Source organism: Lissotriton vulgaris, chromosome 11 (genome assembly GCF_964263255.1).
Source record: "Lissotriton vulgaris chromosome 11, aLisVul1.2, whole genome shotgun sequence".
Lineage (NCBI taxonomy): Eukaryota > Metazoa > Chordata > Amphibia > Caudata > Salamandridae > Lissotriton > Lissotriton vulgaris.
Genome location: NC_141699.1, coordinates 863911228 through 863933468, shown reverse-complemented (window position 1 = coordinate 863933468; position 22241 = coordinate 863911228). Strand labels below are relative to the sequence as shown.

The 22241-nt window shown below is 44.4% G+C and overlaps 1 protein-coding gene across 1 annotated transcript in view; it reads left to right on the top strand.

Annotated features, from left to right (window-relative positions):
• The window catches only part of FARP2 (FERM, ARH/RhoGEF and pleckstrin domain protein 2), a 1631776-nt gene extending 1627343 nt beyond the window's left edge, over window positions 1-4433 (top strand). Inside the window, exon 27 of the mRNA XM_086944011.1 lies at window positions 2584-4433. Coding sequence (XP_086800137.1) covers window positions 2584-2674 — 91 coding nt within the window. The 3' untranslated portion in view covers window positions 2675-4433. The remainder of the gene's footprint in view (window positions 1-2583) is intronic.
• The last annotated feature ends 17808 nt before the right edge of the window (window positions 4434-22241 follow it).

Genomic DNA, 22241 nt, shown 5'->3' with positions numbered 1-22241 from the left:
CTTCAAACAGGTTTTTGAGCAAAAACAAGTACCCTGGATCAAACGTTTCGCCTATTGTGTATCTACTGGAAAGAAGTGCAAGTCAAGGGAGGAAAGCTCTATGTGGCCTTTGTTGATTTGCGGTCTGCCTTTGACCTTGTCCCACGTGCAAGTCTGGTGGGTTTTAAAGGCGCAGGGCATACCAGCATTCTTTTAGACATTTTAATTAGATTACATTCATCGAACACAGCACAGGTGAGATGGGGCCCAAATAATCAAGTTACAGATCTGTTCCCAGTTCAGTGTGGAGTAAGACAGGGCTGTGTTCTAGCCCCCACACTTTTTATTCTTTTTTTAAATGATGTTGTAAATTTTTTAGACAGAGATGGGTGTTATGCCCCAAAAATTGGTAATAAGAGAGTGCCCGCCTTTCTCTTTGCTGATGACACACTTTTAAACTCAAAATCGCCACAGGGATTGCAGCATATTTTAAATGATTTTATTAAATTCTGCGATGGGCGAGGGCTGGTGCTAAATGAATCTAAACTAAATATATGATTTTTAGAAAAGTAGCAAAACCCACTAAAAGACCCGTGCTAGCTGGCAGTACTAACTTTTAGCAAGTTGATGCCTTCGATTATCTTGGCATTCTCCTGACACCAACAATAAATTGGGCAACACATATCGAGAATGTTAAAATGCAACCTGTACACCAGACTTCCAACATAACTAAAATAAACAGGAAAACTTTGTCAAAACAACTTGCACCAGCTCTGGAAATCTATATTCTATAACACAAACGTTTTGGGTGGGGCATTGGCATGACAAATTGTTTGTCCACAATTGAAAACCGTTTCATTAGATCTTTGCCACTGCTGCTGCCACTATACCTGGATTTCGCAAAAAAGGCAGCAAGCACATTAGCTAAGCTATAAACCTCTCATGTTCTGGCATAGCCTGTGGACTGTGGACTGTGGACCATGCATTCCTATGGGCCTAGAGGCCCATAGGAATGAATGGGGAGTCATTCCTTATTTGCGATTAGCAATTTGCTAATCGCAAATAAGGATGCGATTTCAAGGGTGCCAGGGGTGTCCAAAGGACACCCTGCAGCACCCCTGAAATGTAAATGTAGACTGATATTGCGCACACACATGTCCAAAGGGCATGTGTGTGTGTAACATACAACTTAGAAAAATGCACTAAAGTGCATTTTTCAAAGTTTTCGCTATTTACCACGAAGTCAGACTTCGCGGTAAATAGCGGGCAAAAATAGCGATTTCGCAATTCAAAAATGGTTCATGAATTGCAATTAAGGAATCTCAAATAGAGATTCCTTAAATGCAATTCCTCGCAATTTAGCGATTTCGCAATTTGCGATTTTTGCATTTGGGATGATGAATCCCAAATGCAAAAATTGCGCTTGCAAAGGGCCAGATTCTCAGAATCTGGCCCTTTGCGAGCTGATTTTACAATGATGAATCTGGCTGTAAGAGAGTTACTGGTGAGACTTCGGATTGAGGGCTTTTGGATTGACCCAGACAGCTTGGTAGATATATCTCGAAAGAAAAGTTCTGGGAAGTAACATCATTCCAAATCTTGGCTAAAGCAGAGGACCGATTGACTACGGAATTTTAAAATTTTAAATCTGTTCCCTGTTTTGAGGAAACATTAGATGAAATTGTCCCCCCTTTAGGCCGTAAATTATTCTTTCAGTTTCGATATAAGACTATACCCACAAAACTTTTTAGCAAATAGTGGTGAAATGATGTCCCTATGGATGACCGTTGTCCGGCATGTAATGCTACCCCTGAGTCTATTGTTCATCTTTTATTTTTTTGTCTTAACTATAAACTTCTTAGGGAAAATGGATATTACCACTTTGCAAACTAGTTGGCTGGGGCCACTATCTAGAAGTCCTAAGAATTCTGTGTACTGATACTCGTAGAGTTGTGGTTTTTGGTCTATCTAGATTTTGGCAGGCACTATAGATAACGCTTTTGAAATGCACCTTATTGACGCACTGCACTTTCTTAAATCTGTGATCTTAAATACAGTTTTATGGAGATGCCTTGTGACCTGTGAAATAATGTTTCTTTTTTTTTGGGGGGGGGGGGGGGGGGACATGCTCTATGATCTTGGCCCATGAAAAGCACTTTATGATGTATTCTGTTTTTTTAACTCATGTGACTCTATCTTAACTTTTCTATATGATGCTTTTACTTGTTTATGTTCAATTATCTGCCTCTTAATGTACACTATTCTGTGTTCTTTTATGATCCTCTGTGATTGAAATAAAGCAATGAATGAGTAGTATGAACTACCATAATTCTCTGACGGTCTAGCTCACTACTCACAGGTAGTGCCCCATGCTGTTTTAACAGTGACATCACATACAAACGTCTGTATTTGAAAGGCCGCAAGAGACACTGTATTGACACTGTAATCTACACCTCTGTTGTTAAAGCATTGGCCTTTGGCTTCTGGAAGGGTTTGAGGGACAGCCTTCAGATTTGCCAAGAAACACACATGGTCTTATACAGCTCTATGACTTCAGGACTCTCCCTGGCACACTGTTCTCTGACTCTATTTTTGTCTTTGCAGGTGGTTGGAAGTGATAAAGGGAGCCACTTGTAATCCTGGAAGAAACAGGCTTTTGAATCATCAAGACGACAAGGAGGCGAGCACAAACTGAAAGAAGCGAGAGCTGGATCTCTCTGCAGTTGTGTATACTAGGGAGGTTGAACATCAGAGGTTTGGGGGAGTGTGATGTGCATCTTACCTGCGCGGCATGTAGACATTTGATGACCGAGGGAATGCATTGTACAGGGAAAAAGACTTAAACTTCACACAAAACCTAAAAGCGGAAGGGCTATGTCGCCTGGATTTTGAGACCGACTTGAATTCAGGAGGTCATCTGTGCAGTTTCACATTTGGAATGCCTTTTAGGTTAGTTATAAAAACTATTTCTGCTAAACTATAGTGGGAGAGCAACATTTGGCTGGCGACATTCCTTTCTACTTCTCTTATTGGACAAACTGGATATACGATCTCCTTCTTTGGGGAATTATAGAGAACCTGTAGTGTGAAAGACACCAGTCGACTAAGAATAGTATGAACGAGCGTGTTTATTGACTTGGGCAACATTTCCTGAAAAATCTAGTACTGCTTTTATCAATTGGAAGTCAAATCAAACACATTGTGAAGGACCCAAGGAGCGATGGAAGGCATGACAAATGTTGGTTCTAAAGCCGAACAATTGAGAGTAGGGAGTCTGGCAAGAAGTATAAAGCGAAAAGGGATGTATGTGGATGGTGCGTGCAAGATGAGGGTGCGGGAGGCTGGATGTTTACAGATGCGAGCTTGGGGAACATTATTCTGTGTATTTACAGGTCATGAAGTCAAAGTGCATGGCTGACCGAACTAAACAGTCTGGTCATTTGAGAGGCCTTTGGACTAGGGCTGCAGTGGTTCATTAAAACCTGAAGGAAAAACTTTCCCCAGGGTTATGAATGGAAGATTCCTAGAAGGAAAATTGCAGAACAAAAAACTTGGGGGCATATTAGCAACAAATAGCGATAATTATCGCTAAATGTGCTTAGCGCATTTTCTTTTATTGCTGGCTATCGCTGGATATCATCGCAGAGATAACGTGCTATTAGCAACGTTTATCTCCAAAGCGATAAAATATCCGGCGATAGCGGCGAAATGCGATATTCAGGCATTATCGCTAATGGGGACTTAACCTGAATATCCACCTCCCATTTGATATACAGGTTAAGAAGTGGTCTAAGCAGGCGTTAGTTTCTAGCGATATTCAAGCTTAGCGCAAATTTTTTTATCCCTTCGCCTGCCTTCCTAATAGGCGATACCTGTGTTAGCTACTGTTTTCAGTCGCTAACAGTTTGGGTACGCCCACTTCGCATGTCATTAGCAATAAATATCGCTGACATGCAAAGCGGGCCCCAAACCGTTCGCTATCGCCTAAAAACTGTCGCTAACTGCTGTTAGCGACAGCTTGCTAATAGGGCGATAAAAATATCGCCGCTTTAGCGGGAAAAAGTCCTGCTAAAGCGGTGACATTGTCCCTTGATAATATGCCCCTTGGGATGTTAAGGATCCAAGTGTGAGTTTATAGCTGCGAACGGGACTTAGGACGCCAGTAGTTCGTCGTTAGACTAATAGTTTCATTTTATTTATAATTTTTTCTAATTTCTTTCCTATTTGTACTGTAAAGTTAATACTCTGCTAACTAAACATGTGTATGTCACTGGTGGGGGCAGGGAATTTGACAGGAGGCAGACTGTCACCAGGTAGTTTCCTTCTGTGGACCCAGACAGAGACATTACACTTGGTGCCCACTGTCATACCAGTTATCTTTTTCTGTATAAATAACATATTTGTATGGTAAACACATTTCAATTATATTTTAATAAATGTGAGGTGGAAAACAAGAGTTAGTTAGATACCTATTTCTATTCATATCTTGTCATAATTTGGCTGCCAAACAGGTTTCTCGCAGACTTTACACTTGGAGGAATGGTTAAGCCTGGTTAAAAAGAACTATCTGTGACTCGTTCTGTACCCAGTGGGTGTAAATGTGCTGGTAATTAAATTCAACTTTCTTTCTAAGCCATTTGGAAACTGAGTTTTGCATTATCATTTAATGCAACGACATCACTGAGGACTGAGAAGAGCAGAAATAAATATTATGAAAACTGAAATAAAAACAATTTGAAAAAAGATCCGACATATTGTTGCAGTATGTTTTTTGGATAGTAATATTTTTCTACCTTTTGAAGTTCGTTTGTGTTTTTGCATTTCTCTGGAATCAAAATGTTTCATAGGTTCTTCCACTGTAAGTGGGTAACTTGACCAAGCACAGGATGGGGCATCTAAGAAAGGGGGGATAACAACCAGAGTTGGCTTGCTGAAGTCACAGTGTTTCATTGACTCCTCCCCCCCCCTCCCCCCGTTCCAGTTCATGTTTTCCCTGTTGTTGCTGCGAGGGCTGCGTTTCCGGTTGCTGGCTGCTGGCTGTTGGTGAGCCCCGCTGAGTTGAGCTTGTGGCGGAGCGCCTCGGTGTGCAGTAAGCAGCTCAGGGTGCTTCCGTGGAAACTGCCTGGAGGCTCCAGGATCGGGCACGGCTGGTGGAAGTGCTACGAGGCGAGGCGGCCTTGCCAGCTACATTCTCCCTGCACAGGGACAATTCTCTGCCAGCTCCACCCACGGAGAGCTCACGGTGAGCGGAGACAGACTGCAGCTGCTCGGGCCGGCTGCTGCTGTCACACCCAACTAGATTCTGCGGCCAGCAGGAAGGCAGCAGGGGAAAACCGAACTAGCAGTAGGGAAAAAAAGAAAGGTTTTTCACCGGATTAGAGCGTATAGGCACTGCAGTGGTAAGGCCTACTCTAACACTCAAAGCCAGCCTTCCCAGCCTTTGTTGTTTTTTAGGTTTCGCTGGGGAACGGAGCCGTTAGGCTCCGCCTCCAGAGAAATCTTATGTTTCTTAGTGTGTACTCTTAGTCCCTCCCTCTGTTTCATTGGCTAGCTCCATAAATGGAGGCTAGCCATTGGAACAGAGAGGCGTCCGTCATGGCCGGAGGAGACTCGGGGGCGTTCCCGAGAATCTTTGGCTTTTGCCGACGTCACGCGACGTCAGCCGAAAGCCTGGAACGCCCCCGAGTCTGTTCCGGCATTGCCGGCACTTCTGCGTCTCTCCTCCCCCCTTTCCCGCCCCCTGGGTTTATTTTCGTCATTCGACCACGCCCCCCCTCGCCCACCCGGCATCTGGACCGTTTTGTGGCGGACTTGTGGGCCGATCGAGTGCCCACCTCAATTGATGGTTATCTTTAAAGAGCCGGTGCCCACCCAGCATTTGCTCGATAAAATCAGCCCCCGCCTGCCTGCCTAAGGAGAAGGGCCGCTGCGCTGCCCGCAGCGACCCGGAAGTGCCCGCCCCCGCAGCCCGGGGGGAAGAAAGAAGAAGCCTGGCGGCCGGTTTGCAGGGCTCCCGTGATGCGAGGGAGCCCTGCTGCATCTAGGAGAGCCCAGGAGGAGAGGAACCCCGCCCGCGGCCCCAAAGCGACCGCCGGAGGAGTGCTGCAGGGAGCAAGGCTCCTGTGTGAGGAGGTTAGCCCCGCCCGCCAGAAGACAGCCGGTGAGTGCGGGTGCTTTCAAAGAGGGGGGGGGGGGCTGTGCAGTGCGGCAGCGCGGCAGCGATAGTGTGTTCTCCTGCTAAGAGCTATCTAAGAATGACTTAGCATTAGAGGCCTTGCGGGCATTTGTTAGCCATTTAGGGAAATCTCTGTAATCAGAGAGATGTTTTTGCTAACTTGTCCCCGGCCATCCTCCAGTAACTGGCGTTAAATATGCGGCATTACCTCTAATACCCTGCTCGGGGGCTCTTCAAAGCTCTGCGCGCCCGCCACTGATGTGCTGCAAAAGAACCAATCATTGGTGTAAAAGGCAGACCAGAGCTTTCCTCATATTAAGGTGGCAAGGCCGCCGTTGTCTGCATATGACATCGATCAGTTGCTGCAGGCTCGTGGTTTCAAGCATTGATTAGCTATCCTCACACTGTCGGCCTAGGCCGGAGGTGTATATATCCGCTGGGGCCTGATTTACCAAAGGCTGACTTTGTTTAATTCCGTTTTCTGGCCTATTCGCTATGCAGTGTTCTTCAATTAACTAGCTCAGCGAGTAGAACTGCAGCCTCGACGCAGGTCCCGGGCACTTGCGTTTGTAGAAAGGAGTTGAGGAGCGGCAATTACCAGAACCTGAGGGAAATCTCGACGAAGAGAAGGGAAGTCATTAACGGGCTGCACGGGCCTGCGCTTTAAATGCAGCTTTCCTCTGGCATGTTTCGAGAAACAGTCATGGTGTCTAGAAAATTAACACTTTGTACAAACTCCTTCCACAGTAACACATGTACACTTTGATGTTTGTTTGACAACTGAGAGATGTTATCTCATTTTTTCTTTTTAAATACACGAAAAAAGCTGTTTTATCAGAAGAGCTCAGCTTCTTGAAAAGCCATCCTTCTCTAAGCAAAATTGTCTGATGGATGTCAAAGTGAATGAAGCAATGAAATAACCAAAAATCTTGCAATTGTAGTATTTTATTACCTACACCAATCCTTTTATGTTTTCCTTTTAATTTGGTGGTTGTGCTTCCTTTTTAGGTTTCGCTGGGGGACAGGGCTGGAACCGTCACAGCCTCACATCAGAGCAGTGATTGGCGCACTAAGAAGGAAAGGGTGGGCATTTCCTGTTAGTCAAAGCCCTGCCAAAGAAGTGCAGGCTGCCTCGAGCCTTACCCATAGGTGCTTCAAAAGAATAGGAAGTGTCAGAGATCGAGCTCCACCCCTTTTATAATGAACTGTAAAAATGTACATAAACTTCAAAACAGCACGGTACAGCCCCATACTGTCTGCAACCCACTGTTACCCAAGTAACCGATGACCCCCTGGCCTCTGAACTTCAATTACGAAGTGTGTGTGTGGCTCTGGGTGTGTGTGGCTCTGGGTGGGTGGGTGTGTGTGTGTGTGTGTGTGTGTGTGTGGGGGTGGGTGTGTGTGTTGCTCTGAGTGTGTGGGTGTGTGTGTGGCTCTGAGTGTGTGGGTGTGTGTGTGGCTCTGAATGTGTGGGGGGGGGGTGTGGCTCTGGGTGGTTGAGTTTGTTTGGCTCTGGGTGTGTGGCTCTAAATGTGTGTGTGGCTCGGTGTGTGTATGACTGGGTGTGTGGGTGTGCGTGTAGCTCTGGGTGTGTGTATAGCTCTGGGTGTGTGGCTCTGGGTGGGTGTGTGGCTCTGGATGTGTGTGTTAGTGTGGCTCTGGGTGTGTGTGTGTGGCTATGGGTGTGTGTGTGTGTGGCTCTGGGTGTGTGTGTGTGGTAGTAATTGCTGTCTGCTGAGCTCGTCCGTAGGGTACAATAGGTCTCACATTTGCAAGAGATTAAGCTAATGGCAATGTAAATGACAATGCCATTTATTTATCTGTTTTCAAAACCAACACATAAATACAACATTTGTCATTTACAATGCCAATAGCTCTAACTTTTTCCAAAGGCGAAACCATTGCATTGTAAATGCTTGTTCTCTACTATGTCCACTACATCTGCAAGGACAGCTCTCCCAAGTGACCAAGTGGACAGCGTGGTGCAGTGCTGGAGAAAGGCACAGCACAGAATTACTACTCAAAGTGAGTGGTACCTTGACAATAGCCCTAAGGCATTTTTCATATCAGTAGGGGGGGTAGTGCAAGCAGAGATCCCCTTCAACTGTTTGCCCTCTGCCCTCCTGCGTACTTGTCTGCGCAATAAAAAAAAAAACATTGGGAAGTTAACCAGGATCAGAAGCTTTGAGGGAAGAGACTGATAAAGAGACTCCAATTGAACTCAGATTGCAAAACAAGGACAAAGCAATTTAAAAAGAAGTCAAAGAGGGGCAGTTCTCGAGTTCTTTCCCATCCAACACTCCTTTCCAAACAAACATCAATAAACTTAAGTAACCATGCAGTCGGGCAGGGTCAGGATCAAAGTAAAATCAAAGGGGATGATGGACGGAGTGCTGAACAATGCAAGCACTCACCCCCAGCCAAATGATCTGGGTGTAATCCATCCTCATTCTTTAGCTCCCGCCTCCACCCCAGTTCAGACATGTCCATATGCAAATCAGTCTGACCCTGTGCCTCATGGGAACAGTCCAGCCCGATTGGATTGGCATGGTGAGCAAAAAAACGATGAATTTAGGCCCAGATCTCTGTACTGGGGAGAATGTATGAAATTGTTCTGTCCATCAACTGTTGTTTTTGCATTTGTCAGAGTGGGACAGGTATGCTCAGACGTGAAACCCATGCTCTCCATGCCACTGGAATCAAGCTATCCTGGCTGATGAGGGCTGATAGCCCGAAACCGATCCTAGGATGCTTGATTCCGGTCCAGGGAAGACATGACTTGGCAGTTCGGGCTGGACTGTTCCCATGGGGCGCAGGGTCAAGACTGATTTGCATATGGCTGGGTTCAAACTGGAACGGCATGGTGAGCAAAAAAACGATGGATGTAGGGTCAGATCTCTGTACTGGGGTGAATGTATGACGTTGTTCCGCATTCCGTCCATCAACTGTTGTTTTTGCATTTGTGACCCCGAGTGGGACAGGTATGCTCAGACGTGAGTCCTGCGCTCTCCATGCCACTGGAATCGAGCTATCCTGGCTGATGACGGCTGAAAGCCCGAAACCAGTCCTAGGATGCTTGTTTCCAGTCCATGTAGGACCTGGCTTGCAAGTTCGGGCTGGAATGTTCCCACGGGGCACAGGGTCAAGACTGATTTGCATATGGCTGGGTTCAAACTGGAATGGCATGGTGAGCAAAAAAAAATATGGATTTAGGCCCAGATCTCTGTACTGGGGTGAATGTATGACATTGTTGTGCATTCTGTCCATCAACTGTTGTTTTTGCAAGGGTCAGAAAGACACCATGTTACTGAACAGCCACCCACAAAAAAGGAAATAAACTAAAACAAAAAGATAAGCAAACTGAGAGCAAGCTCTCTACACTAAGGAGTCCATTAGTCTCCCCGTTAGCTTTTATGTTTGGAAAACCATCTAAGCAATCCTGGGGTACTGTAAACTAGATTTCAATTTTTGAAGGATCCTGGCTCAGCTATATTCGCTGAAACAGGAGACACGCCCAGTCTGATGACTCCACTAGCTCCTTTAAACCCACTAGTTGGCAGGCTATGTCCAAGTTGGAAAAACACGACAGTAGCCATACCAACAAAGCCACAGGACCAACTGCTCTATCTACACCAGGAAAGCAATTGAACCATCATACACCAGAACCAAGCAGATAAAAAAAAGGGGGGCCCTGCTTCGCAGCACAATTTAACAACAACAGCTCTTGTACATACCGTACATGTGGAAAATACTGAGACAGGCAACAACATGCCGACACGCAATCAAACTACACTTGAAGACGGAAGTGTCACTGTAACTCTTGGTGCAAACAAAGAGAGTGAGATTAAAGACAAGACTCTTGGCAACCCTTTATTAGTTTCCGGCCTAAGTTCTGGTCAAGGCAGTATACCCAATACATCAATGTTTGAATAAGGAACACTCTGACTTCTCATGGTTACATTTATGGCAACCACAAACATAAAAAGAAACGAATAGACAGTACCTCTAAGGTAAATGCGGAAGAGGAGTCATACGAGGGGTCCATAAGAGGCTACAAGGATGAATTGGACCATAAACAAAACCAAAATAAATTGCAAAGTACAAAAACAACACTGTACCAAAAAAGCACCCACCAGGCCTTCCTAAACCCTGGGCCTACTGAAAATCTCGCCCTTAAAGTAAATATCTCACCAAAAATTAATGAAAAGGATAGGTACACCTGCCCACTAACCAACAGCCTTGAAGTCAGGAAAAGGACAGGTCTACTAGTCCACGAGGGAACAGGGCTGGAGAAAAGACCCCGGACAAAGGCAAGGTAAAGGTGAGCCCCCCCCCAGGTCCAATCAATAACAGGGCTAGTATCTGGCCTCAGATGGATCTTATCGCCCTGATGCTGACTGCACTTCAAGCATCAACAAAAACGCAGATAAGTTAGATAACCTGGTATATCAGACAGTCAGATAAGTTAGACATTCAAATTTATCTAATGAATGTTATAGCCTCCAATATTGCTAAAATAAATGTAAAAATGGATAACCTAACTAATTTAATAACTAGAGTACAATCCACATACACTCCAGCTGAATCTGCATATGCTTGTGGACCTATACCAGACAAACTAAGCATGTTACCAAACTTACTGGAACAGATCATCTGCCTCAACAAATGCTTGATTAGCGCTCCGACTGATAAAACCCAACCTGGAACAATTATAAAAGATCAGTCGTTACCAGCAGCACTAAACAACCGGTCAGGAATTATCAACTCCAGCTAGTTATCGATTACAGGAAAAATTGAGATTACAGAACCAGATGAGATATCGTATTCAAAGGCCGTTTTGAGTGAACAAAAACCATCATTGCAAACCAGAAGACAGAAAAAGAGAGAAAGAAAAACAAGAAATAAATTAGGGAGCTCAAGGCGAACAATATAACTAAATTATACCCATTTTCTCTAGGTCACAAAATACTAAATGTACTGAAAATCAAATTTCTTCCTGAATACCTGCCACTCCACTTTCCTCTCAAACAGATTCAAGCAAGAGGCCAGATGTAAAGCCCCAGGAACCAGTAGGGATTACCAAAAAACTACTGAGGGTTTCAAATACAACGATCCGGGATAATATCATAAGTGAAAGCAAAACTATTAAGCTTGAAAATGTTGAAAGCCTGCTCAAATTAGATATAAAAACGTACACAGGCATGGAAGGAAAAAATACAAGGTTACCTCGGGTACCCTCAGAATCACACCTTGTCCCAACATGCAAATTACAGTCTACCAAAGAAAAACATTTAACTAGTATAATGGAACGTGTTTTGTCAAAAAATAATCTAAAAACAACAGTAGAAATTACGGGAGAACAACTCATACCAGATCATATACCAGGTTTTCAGCAGCACCACACAGAAGAGAGTACCCACACAAGATCGCTAGGGGCACTTACAAGAAACGGGTCCTCTCAGAAAATAGCCGCAGACAATCCACATTTACAAACCCAATTAAAATTTCAAATTACAGACCAGATTGGTTCTGCTCCAAGAGTTTGTAAGGCTAAGGAGGAATTGAGTGACATTTTTCATCATTTAATATCCTTCCCAAAAATGAATGACAAGAACTTTGTCAACTTGCCCTTGTGACAATGTATCTGCACAGTCATCTATGCACGTTGTGTTGTTTTGTAAATTCTATGAGGAATTTAGGACATGCTGGGTAATACCCATTTTAAAGATCTTAGGTATGAGACAATGTCGACCGGCATTCCTTGCCTTACAATTTCTGGACGTAGAGTCTGCCACAAAAAATATCGCACATTTTCTGAAACTCTGTATCAGACATAAAATAAATTAGAGTAGCATTGTTGTATAACACTGGATGTGATCACTGTTGTCTCTATTTATCCCGTATGCTGTTAGAGAGATTATCACCTTTTGCTTGTCGTCCCTTAGCCCTAGTATTGTATGTTATATGAACTTACGTATTTGTCACAATGTGATTGTAAATTCTTTTAATAGTTTTTCCTTTTTTATTGTCTGATGATTAGGATATTTTATAACATCTCCTGTTTTTAACCAAATGTCTTATGGTTTTTGTAAATTCAAGAAAACCGAATTAAGTATTTGAATGAAAATGAGTGACGTACGCAAACCCCCGTGCACAAAACTGCAGATAGTCTAGACTCCTGAATACGAATCGCAAGGTAGACACAATACATATTAAGACTCATGACAGAAGTACCAGAGCTAATACAGATACGTATAGTCGACTTATTGGCGGTACAGTTTGTCTCATCAGGACAAAAAGATGCAATAGAACAAACACTAACAACATGGCAGTCCCCCGAGATAGCCCAACTAATACTAAAAAATTTAGACCAATTTGCTGCGTGGGGCATTAAACTATCGATACCAGCAAACAAATGATACCCCTCTCCATTGTCAGTTCACAAACTGTACCAAACGGAAGACGATAACATGAAACTACTACCAAACAAACAGGTCTATTCCATACTAAAGAATTCAAAGGGCAGCAGCAGGAAATCTGCATCACTGGACAGCTCCGTCACAGACCGAGAAACAGCAACCAGCCCAAGGCTACATAATTGGGGTTGGCTGCCAGGCATTCTTGCCAACAAGGAGACTGAGTGACAAAGAATAGAGAAAACCAGCAAGTCTGAAGGAAACATGGTACATATACTGTCTTGGAACATAGTCGGTGCAAAAAGGCTTCTTGAAGAAGGACTTTCCCCCCTATGAGTGGGAAAACAACGACTTGATTGCCTTGCAAGAGACTTGGGCCACTGAAGATTTTCCCATAGTTGGTTTTACACTGTGGCGGTGGAAAGATGTAATCACTATGGACGAGCAAAGGGAGGCCTGGCAGTCTACGTTCCATTAGCTTTAAATATTACAACGGAGCAGCTTATTTCTCTTGACCCAAGCATTCAACTTATTAAACTTACGTACAAAAGTCACGGAAACATTAAAGTTGTAATTGTGATTAATTACTACACACAATCAATGGAAAAAAATAAAAGGAAGAATAATTCACTTCTAAATATAACAATTTGGGATTTTTGTTGTGCCGAACCAGCATGGAATATTATTCTGACAGATGATTTCAACTCAAATTTATTTCACACTCCAGACGAAGATGAAATATTGACAGATGAAAATACTTTCTGGAATATAAAGCAACAATGTTCAAATAAGTATATTCATAAAGATCTTTGTGGACAACAGCTAGTAACAGCCCTAGAATATCAAGGAATGAGAATGAATACCGGAAGATCCGAAGAAGACACCCCACCAAATTATACGTATCACGGCCAACGCTCACATTCGAAATTGGACTATACGATTTTGACGCTCCCATTAATGCCGCTTTTAGCACATTTTTATATAGAATACACCACAATAAGTGATCATTTAACTTAACACATTGTTTTCAATGTAGCCCTACCAAGGCCGGAAAAAGCCACTGACCTAGAAGGCAAATTGAATACTATAAATTCAAAACGTTTAACCTGGACAAGCGGATCGCCTGATCAGCATTTTGATTCAATTAAGGAATTTCTTGCTGAGTCGGCCTTAAGGAACAGTAATGGTATAAAGCATGGTCGTACTTCCTCGCTAGCCTTCCAATCGCAGCTGTAAAATCAAGACATAAGGCAGTCTCCTCCAATCCATATATCGGTCTAACGAGACTGAAAAACTAAGAAGGACTTAAAAAAACACCTAGGAAATTACACAAAGATGCCAGAACAGATGCCACAAGGGAAACATTCAGGATGCAGAGAAAACTCTTTAAAAAGAAGCTCTGGGGGAACAAAAAAGCAAATGCAGACAATTATTGGCTAAGGACAACATAATGCAAATAAATTTTGACTAACAATAAATCAGCTGAATCGGCCTAAGAACATTCTAGCATCAAACTTCAAGGAACAGGACTAGGACGACTATATAGCTCAGAAATTTAAGACTCAATACCACTCTCATGAGCAGGAATCGACCTACCAGGCCCCTTCAAACCCTAGGCAAAAACAAGGCACTGGGGCCACATGCACCACACGGGTAATGCCACGAGCGCTAACTCAGACTGTCCACTTGCTGCAAGCCCAAACCACTCTTCACACACAGCAGTTGCTATAAAAAACCTAATAAATAAAAGCAAAAGGGATGGTGCTCCCAGACCCCCAATGGTGTCCCCCAAGCAGTTTTTAAACATGACCCTGATTTTTGGAGCCTCCAGATAGAGACTCTTTTTGCTCAGGTTGATCTGTTTAACCACATTCCAGACAGTTGGCAAGGCTCAATCCTGACACCAATTTTGAAAGGGGGCGAAAGATCCAATCCATTGAATTATGGTCTGATTGCATTGCTTGATGTCGAAGCTAAATACTTTGCCACCCTGATCCTGGAGGATCGGGTTGCCTTGTCTAAAGACCTAAATCTGATCCCCACAAACAATACAGGATTTAGAAAAGGGATTGGGACAATCTCGCATATCCTTTCCATTATGATAATAGCAGAGAAATTCAAAATAAAAAAACAGAGCTTGCACTGTTGTGTTCGTTTTTAGATTCCGAATGAATTTCTCGATTCATGCCCTTATATAGGTACAATTCACATTGCCCTTATATATGCATAGATATCCTGTCCTTATTTAGGCATAGCCCATGCTGCCCAAATACAGGCATGGCTACTTCCATCCGTTCATCTACGTCACAACAATTTCTTGGAAAACCAGACTCTTAAGCCGTTAGGGACTTCCCCTTGCTTGAATATTGATTTCTCCAAGAACTCATTATTATGCATGAACATCTATTCCTTAGGGGTTTATTCGTGACGTTCATATGCCCGACCTTACGTCAAAGCTGGCAATCTTAAACACCTTCAAGGTATAAATATACCTTCACTTGCTATGGCAAAGCACGGTGTGGTTTGGTGCAGTTCGACTACCTACTTGCATGACGCTGCTCGCTACAGCAAGTGCCGAAGGATGCCAACTCTCCAGCTGATGCACTGACCAGAAGCTGTCTTCCTCCTGCCGAGAAATCCAGCTCCAGTGTTTCTGACTCCCCTTGCGGGATGTTGGGAAATCGAGTCACGAGACAGAGATGCCAACCTCTCTCATTCTAAGGTATGGAGCAGATTAAAAGCTAGAGAAACCTTTGGCACTTCTTGGCAGAACCAAACCTATGCTAAAGATAAACACTTACTTCTTCCCTCATACTAGACCTAGGTTAGGTACATTGGGATAGGCGTATTTTAGAAGCACCAGTTGAGTATTTTAGTCTGTGATATTTATGTATGTATTTTTACATGTCATAACAAAAGACAATGCTATTACAGTATTATTTTATATTACTGTTTACGCTGTACGCATTATACTTGGTATTCTGTCTAAAGATTGTAGCAGTTCACCTCTCTTGCATGAGAAAGAAGACTGTTCAATACACCCCTTTTTATTGAAATGCCCGTCTCTCTATTTCTGTGCAAACTCTGTAGAAACGAAGCATGCACGATTGACTGAGTGAAATGTTTATCTATTGTTTCCACGACTCTGAAGATACGTTTCGATTTCTGGGGAAACAAAGTTGTCATGTTTATGATGTTGTCAGAAACAAATCCCTTCTTGTTTATTCGAGAAGGTTTTTAGTGACCTCTGAGCTAGCTGGCAAAACACAATTAAGTTTAGTATACTCGATAATGACATACTGACCTCAGTCCTATGTCAAATCCATAGTGTATATTGTTCCCCGACGGCCACGCGCTTTCCGTTTCCGAGGACCCTCGCTTCTCGGAGCGCACTTTCATGGACACCTTTGTGCTGGCTAGACTCAAGGCATTGTTGCGTGCCATGTTCCACACCTTCCCGTTACCACCGGACGACACTCTCGCACTCACTTCCGTTATCCAGCACACTTCAGGGGCCCACGTGGTATCCAAACTTTACAAATTATGCTTATCCTCACTCCCTTCGTCGGATGAGACGGTTCGTGCCGCTTGGGAAAAGGATCTGGGCACCCAGATCTCTGACGATCAATGGGACGCATGTTGCGCCACGACAAGAGAGGTGTCGATGAATAACAGACACAAACTCATTCATTTCAAATTCCTTCGCCGACTGTACCACACCCCAGCGATGGCCCACAGAATCGACCCTGCGCGCCCCCACACCTGTCCCAAGTGCAACGCCCCACAGGCGGACTTCGCCCATCTCTCCTGGACATGCCCAAAGCTCCACGCCTTTTGGGTTGCTATACATGATACACTGGGTACGATTATAGGCATTCCACTGGCCGTCTTACCTGAGATTGCCCTGATGGGATACATGTCCAACTTTCCCCGAAAGATACGCAAATTGGCATCGATCTGCTTCCTTCTGGCCAAGAGAGAGGTGGCACTGCACTGGTGCTCGAGACGGGCTCCCACAGTTGCCGCTTGGCTGCGTAGTGTGGCTTATTGCAATGTCAATAGTGTGGAATATTCTGGCCAACTCCCGGTAACCTCCCGCCCCACTGACATCTGGGACCCGTATCGCCAATACATTGCGGGGAGGGCGAGGGAAGCCACAGCTCAGTCCCTACACTCCAATTTACCTACTGGGGTGGGCTAGGCCTTAGGTACCCCACGCGGCACTCCTTAGTTAGAGCTTCTGCCACGACACGCCGCTCTCCTGTGACATGGGGCTGGACCGTCCCGTTTGCTCGCTGCTTTACCATACTCTTGGTCCCTCAGGTATTGTTGGCGATCTATGGCCTTCTGTTTTTACTCCTGCTCCTCCCGGGTGGGGTGCTTAGATGATTGCTGTTATAGAAGTGTGGTTATAGTCTGCGATGCCTCCTATTGTGATACGGAACGGACTGATGTGCTGGTCTCGCAAGTTGTTACTTCTATATGATGCAATTTTCTTTCTTTTTTTGAGTTTTTGGGATTATTGTTTATGCTTGCTTTGTATTTCAGTTGCTTATCAGAAAATTCTACTATTGTGACATTGGTTATGCTCCATGATGCGACCCAACTGTTTATTTTCCTAGCGTCACTTTATGTTACCGGAACTGATTAGACTCTGCCTACTTGACGCTATGATCAAAATCTGTAAGCTGTATTACTGTGGTTTGCGTCAATTTGCTTTAATAAAATGTTTAAAAAAAAAAATTTAAAAAAATCCATGGTGTATATTATTCTAATGCGCAGAGCCTATTGGGAATATAGGAACTACACTACATGGCGCCCAACAGTTTGGTAAGGCACTAATTTAACGCTAGATACTGGAGTAACTCAGTCGTGCTTTTCTCAGATACCCCTTTTCCGTAATACTCCAATAGACGTCTGGAGTGGGTAAAAGGATAATATTCGCCATAGCTGAGTAGGACAAAAAATTATATGTATTAGCTTCTTGGTTTGTTCAACGTGGAAGGATAAAGTGTTCCAAAATATTGTGCACCTTATCTTTGTTTCCTTGAAACTTGCTCTGCAAAATTCATTAAACAATGTCGAATAACGGCAACAACACCGAAACCTTTGGAGCTGTGGCTGACCCAGTCGATGCAATTTTTAACTTTACAGATTTCCAAGAAACCGACGAAGATGCTATAACCATTCCTCTAAATTTAAGGAAAGCCATGACTATAAAACTTATGAAACTGTCGTGTTTATATCTAGGACCCTAATTCGATATTCCCGATTTATGCCCTTGTGAGGTTATAATCAGTAATATCCTGATAAAGGCATAAGAATCCAATGCATATTCAATAATAGCCCATGCAGTCCAAAGCACAGCACGGCTACTCCCATCGACTCCTAGAAAGCACAACGTGTTCTTTAAACAAACCAAGCCTCCAGCAGCCCGGGAAATCCCCCCTGCTTTTGTTTTGATTTGAACAAGAACTCCTGAAGACCAGAAAGAACTGTTAGTTCTTAGTGACGTCTTATGTCCAACCCGGCACCTTCCAGGTATAAAATACCAACAGTTTCCTTAAGCAAACACACAGTGGTTTGGAGCAGAGCGGCCATCTACTTGCCCGAGAGCCCAGCTGATGCGAGAAGCCCACGGAAGCCGCCCCTCCAGTTTGACGCACTGAGAAAGACGCTGTCTTTTTCTCCAGCCGAGAAAAACATTCTTAGGGGCGGGGCGGTTAGGTCAGGATAAGCAGAACCCGAAAGTACCTTATTATGTAGGAATACCCAATCCTCCCCCCCCCAGTCACTCACCCAGCGGGAATCACGCACAGACATGGAGACCCAAGAAAAGGACACAAAAGAGCCATAGAAACAAATATCTAATAGACCCCCTTCCACCCGCCCCACCCTGCACCCCTGCAGAAGGCTATGGCCTACCCCTCCCGGCAGCGTGCCTGTCGCCCTAAACATGAACCCGAAATATAGAATGAGATAATATAGGGAAAAGGAAAGAAGACAGATAAAAAGGGGGAAAAAGGGAAAATCAGGGGGGAGGATACCATGTAACAGGGCGCACAACCCCCACCCCCCGCCCATACAAACAATTAGTGCAGCCCAAAACGAAACGAGCAAGTTGTCAGGTAGTCATACGTATTAAGGATTCGACAAATTATCACAATTTGAGGCAGTCCAGAACTCCGTGCTCCGAGCAGCAGTCCTCCGGATTAAGAACCAGGCTCACCCCAGTCCTTTCTTAGCTGTCGCCACGATGTATTTCGAAGTAGCGGGCATAAATCAAAGCGGTGAGAAAAGGCCGTGGAACAGCCGCTGAACAGCCAATGAAAGCAACCCGCGAGATCTCATCCACCGATGGTAGTGCAAAAGTCGTTCACGGCAGTCATGTATACCAGTGTCAAAGATCACCAGCAACCAAGACATCGCTTCCCCCACCAAAATGCGGGAGACAAACAGCAACCACCTCGGGCACATCCGCATCCCTGAGGGACGGCCCGGGAATAATGGTGGGCACCACAGTGTCTCGCAAACAAAGGTCTCGGGCCAAGGCCACCCGTCAAAGCTGCAGCGCTCGGAGGACGTCGCCAATCGTGGGTTCATGCCCTCCGGTGCAGGCCCCAGGACAGTGCAGAGGTACAGCATCGACATCTCGGGGCGCTCCATGGAATACAGCATCAGCCGCCATTGTGAGCGTTCAGCGCCGTCCCTTCGGAACCAACTCCTGGGGTGGGCTCACAGGCAGGGCCCCCGCGGGATCCCCTTCAAGTACCAAAACAGCACCCTCGATGCAGAAATGAGAACCACCAAAAGGGGAGGGATCCGCCGGCGCCACCGCTCCGCTGGAGCAACTCTCCTCCACCGAGCGATGGGTTTCGGAAGGGCAACAAACGGGGGAGCCACCAACACGGCGTCCCCCACACACAACTTACCTCACCTCTGGAACACCGGACGGTAGTCCCAGGCGCGTTCAGTTGCCTCCGGCCTTTTCGCACAACGGCATCATCCGGCCGGCCTCCATCCTCCACCCGTGGCCGCCACCGGCAACGTCTCGCCGGCCACTCGCTGAAGGCAAGGCCCCGGTCTCCACCCCACGGAGGCCGCACTTCCCGAGAGGACGCTGCTGCGGAACCACCGAACGCCGGATCCACCAGGGCGGGTGGTAAGTGTCAGCAGACCTTCATCTGTAAAATGGTATCGTTTTTGGGTAGGATGGGCGGCAGGAAAGATGAGTTTGGGCAGGAAGGCCGGCGGAGCCGAGCTACCGTGCGGCCATCACGATGTCGAGCTTGGCTCCTCCCTGGAAAAACTTTAAGTCCCTCCAAGAAATCTTTGACCACAGGCATAAGGAAGAATGATATCTGAGAAGGTGACTTCCTATAGGCTGTGATTGCCGCAAAGTTAACTTTAATAGAGGGGTACTTGAGACCGGACCTTGCTAAATGCAAAAGATAGGGTAGAATCACCTGCTCCTGACCGAGTATAGGGTCAAGAGAGTTGTCAAGACACTTCATAGTAAGATAGAATGTGTACTGCGTAATGTAAAGCTGGAAGTTCATGTACATACCTCTGCAGGCTGAGGATTTTGTGATGTAATGTATTATTATACATGGGTATGTAAAAAAAATCCTAGTACAATTGTATTGTATGATGTGTTATTAAAAAACTCAATAAAATATGTTAAAAAAAAGTTGTCAAGACACCACATGAAAAATCTCTTCCACTTGAAAGCATATGATTTCCTAGTGGAGGGTCTCTTAGCTTCCTTAAGGATGTTCATGCAGTCTGTTGAAAGGTCTAGGTGGCCATACTGGAGGACCTCAGGAGCCATGCCGTCAAGCGAAGGAAAGGAAGGATGGGGTGAAACACCTTCCCCTGGTCCTTGGTTAGCAAGTCTGGACGGCAAGGAAGTCGCCAGTGAGCGACTTCCGACAACTGGAGGAAATCCGGGTACCACCACTGGCGCAGCCACTCCGGCGCTATCAGGATCATCCTAGTGTTGGTCCTGTAGAATTTCTGAATCACCGCCGGGATCAGAGGCAGGGGAGGAAAGGCGTACAGCAATGTCTGCGACCAGCTGATCAAAAGTGCGTTCCTCCGTGAGCCCTGTTGGGGGAACCTGGACGCGAAGACGGGGCATTTTGCGTCTGCCGCGTCTGCGAACAGGTCTATATCTGGTACGCCCCATTGTTGATTTAGTTGAGAAAAGGCTTTGTACCGGGTTCAGTACACATATAAAACACTACACACACTCATATATTTGGACCACAAATGGAAAACATTAGAATATTAGACTTAGAGTTTAGTGACTGGGGATTTACATGTGAGAGGCTCCTTGTGATAATATATTGCATATTTATGTGTTTCTAGGCAATAGTAGAAACCGGGCAAATCACAGAAGTACTACCCGGTATCTCTTGGAGACTGTAATTGACATAGGACATAAAACAGGAAAATACTTGAAATAGGTAGGTTCTTTTGCAATCTCTGGTTCCTTGTTTTAACCTAACAGAAGATGTAGGCGATTCTGGAGTATCCGTAGAGGAGTATTTCAGTAATGCCCAATGTTGTAAATATAGTAAGTGTAAATAAATATCCTTATATCCCTGACAATAAGGTATAGAGACATCGACCGCTCAAACTTTTGGATGTATCTAAACCCAAATGAAAGAATTGGAATGCCTATATTTTACGTTAGAGGTGGATGGATGTGGTGAGAATGTTGTGCTTAAGGAACCCCTTCAATTATACACAAAAAACATATGAGGTGTTCCCTTTAGATATACAACCGTCCAGATTTAGGGTTAAAGCACACTAAAAGCCATAGTCAAAATTTTGGATTCATTGACTACATGTAGGTAGCAGGTACTAGCCAAAGATGAATTAAAGATGACTGTTAATTTGTGAATGTATGAGTAAGTAGTAACATCTGGAAGTGTTTGGAGTCTCTGGTTTTAATCAGGTATGTAGATCTCATTGTGTTTTTATTAGGATAGCTGACCGTCTAATTGGCGGTTTGTTTGAAATTTTGTATCTAGCACAATTATTTTTGGACCACAACTAATATGTATTGTATTGTTCCTTTTTGCATTTTAGTAAACCACTGGTATGAAGTATATGCCCTGAGGAAGGCATTGCCGAAACGCGTTGGTCTTTTACATCTGCAACCAGTGCTTTCAAGATTAAACACATATGTTTAGTTACATTTGTGACGGGTCAACTATATTCTTTAGGGGTATTTTGTTCCAGGTTTTGTCTCCCAACCCCTCTCCTTCCCTTTTTTCTGGGGGTGGGGACAAACTTTATATCGTCTGGTGGTTGTAATATGCTTTCATTGATTCTTATGTGTTAATGTATGGTTTTCATCAAATGAATGAACTTTTATGATGTTTAATCATGTATATATTTTCTTGATTTTGGATAAAACTTTTTGATCATATAACAAATGAAGTAATAAAATAAAAAATTACAAAAAAATTCAATATATGTTATACAGTTTTTCTTTTCCATTTGTGGTCAAAATATATGAGTGCGTGTAGTGTTTTATATGTGTACTGAAACCGGTACAAAGCCTTTTCTCAACTAAGTTATTTCCCTGCGAGGGTTTTATCCAATTATATAGGGGCCCCTTTCTCCCCCCCCCCCCCCAAAAAAAACAACAACAAAAAACG